Here is a 1,454-nt window from a genome sequence, read left to right as displayed (position 1 = left end):
ACATATATATATATTTCTCTAAAGGATGACAATAATCAGTGAGAAGTTGGCAAAGACAAATTTAATTTGTCTAAGACAAACTTACTTGCTTCCAATAATACATCAGAAACACACTCTACATTGTGCACTAAAGAGGATGCTTATATAACATTTTTTAAAGAGACTTTTGAAGGCACCTTTTACCTCTTTGTTCCTCAAGCAGTAGACCAAAGGATTGAGCATGGGGATGACCAGGGTGTAAAAGACAGAAGCAATCTTGTCTGTGTCAATGGAGTGGCTAGACTGGGGCTGCAGGTACATGAAGAGAAGTGTCCCGTAGAATACAACCACCACTGTGAGGTGAGAGCCACAGGTGGAGAAGGCTTTGTGCCTGACCTCAGAAGAATTCATCCTGAGGATGGCCAGACTAATGAGCATGTAGGAGATAAGGATAACCAAAAGAGAAGAAACAAAATTGAATGTGGCAAAGACCATAATGATTAGTTCAATGTCATTTGTGTCTGAGCATATAATGGATAATAGAGGGAGACCATCACAGTAGAAATGTCTTATTACATTTGATTTACAGAAAGATGATTTAAAAAGCTTTATTGTGACCAGCAGGGATACCGTGATGCTATAGAGGTATGAGATACCCACCAAAATCCAACATACTCTGTCTGAGACAATGATCATATAATGGAGGGGCTTACAGATAGCCACGTAACGGTCATAGGCCATAGCTGACAGGATGAAAAGTTCACTGGTGATAAAAATCACAAAGAAAACTAGCTGCACTGCACATCCACTATAGGAAATGATATTTTTCTCCTCGATGAAACCAACAAGCATTTTTGGTCCAATAGCTGTAGAATAGCCTAGATCAACAAATGCCAGATGCCTGAGAAAAAAGTACATTGGGGTTTGAAGGTAGGAATCAACACTGGTTAGGATGATTATACCCAGATTTCCAAGAGATATGGCTATATAGTTGAATAAAAACACAACAAAGAGGGGGCCCTGCAGCCCAGGATGGTTTGTGATGCCCATGAGAATGAATTCAGTCACCTGGCTCTCTGAGGTTTTGTTCAGCTTGATCATTTCTTCCATACAAAGATCATAATCTGAGAAGAAAAGGAAGAATCTTTCTCTGAGGAATGTTTGAATATATAATGAGGCAATTAGTGGGTTGCAATGTCTTAGAGAAAGTGAGCAGGGATTTTCCTACATTATTTCACTGTAATTTTATTAATTTAATTGCAATGTGGTGAATTCACTCAAATTGAAATCATATCATCTCTTATCATTTCGTATCATATCATATCATATCATATCATATCAACATCCTGTCTCCAAGAAGAAAATGAATATTTTTTATTTTACAAAATAGAGAGTGAATATGAAACTACATATTCTCCAGGGGTGATACAGTATAACATTATGAATATATTTTAAAATATTTTAACTAATTAATG

The 1,454-nt window shown here is 36.7% G+C and overlaps 1 protein-coding gene across 1 annotated transcript in view; it reads right to left on the bottom strand.

Moving 5' to 3' along the window:
* LOC114039990 (olfactory receptor 8K3-like) overlaps positions 1–1,089 on the bottom strand; it is a gene marked incomplete at its 3' end in the record, with an annotated part of 1,676 nt that extends 587 nt beyond the window's left edge. The window contains exon 1 of the mRNA XM_027857966.1: positions 155–1,089. Coding sequence (XP_027713767.1) covers positions 155–1,089 — 935 coding nt within the window. The remainder of the gene's footprint in view (positions 1–154) is intronic.
* Positions 1,090–1,454: the final 365 nt, after the last annotated feature.

Source organism: Vombatus ursinus, unplaced genomic scaffold, assembly GCF_900497805.2.
Source record: "Vombatus ursinus unplaced genomic scaffold, bare-nosed wombat genome assembly UNPS02012529.1, whole genome shotgun sequence".
Classification (NCBI taxonomy): Eukaryota; Metazoa; Chordata; class Mammalia; order Diprotodontia; family Vombatidae; genus Vombatus; species Vombatus ursinus.
This window is presented reverse-complemented; position numbering and strand designations above follow the sequence as displayed.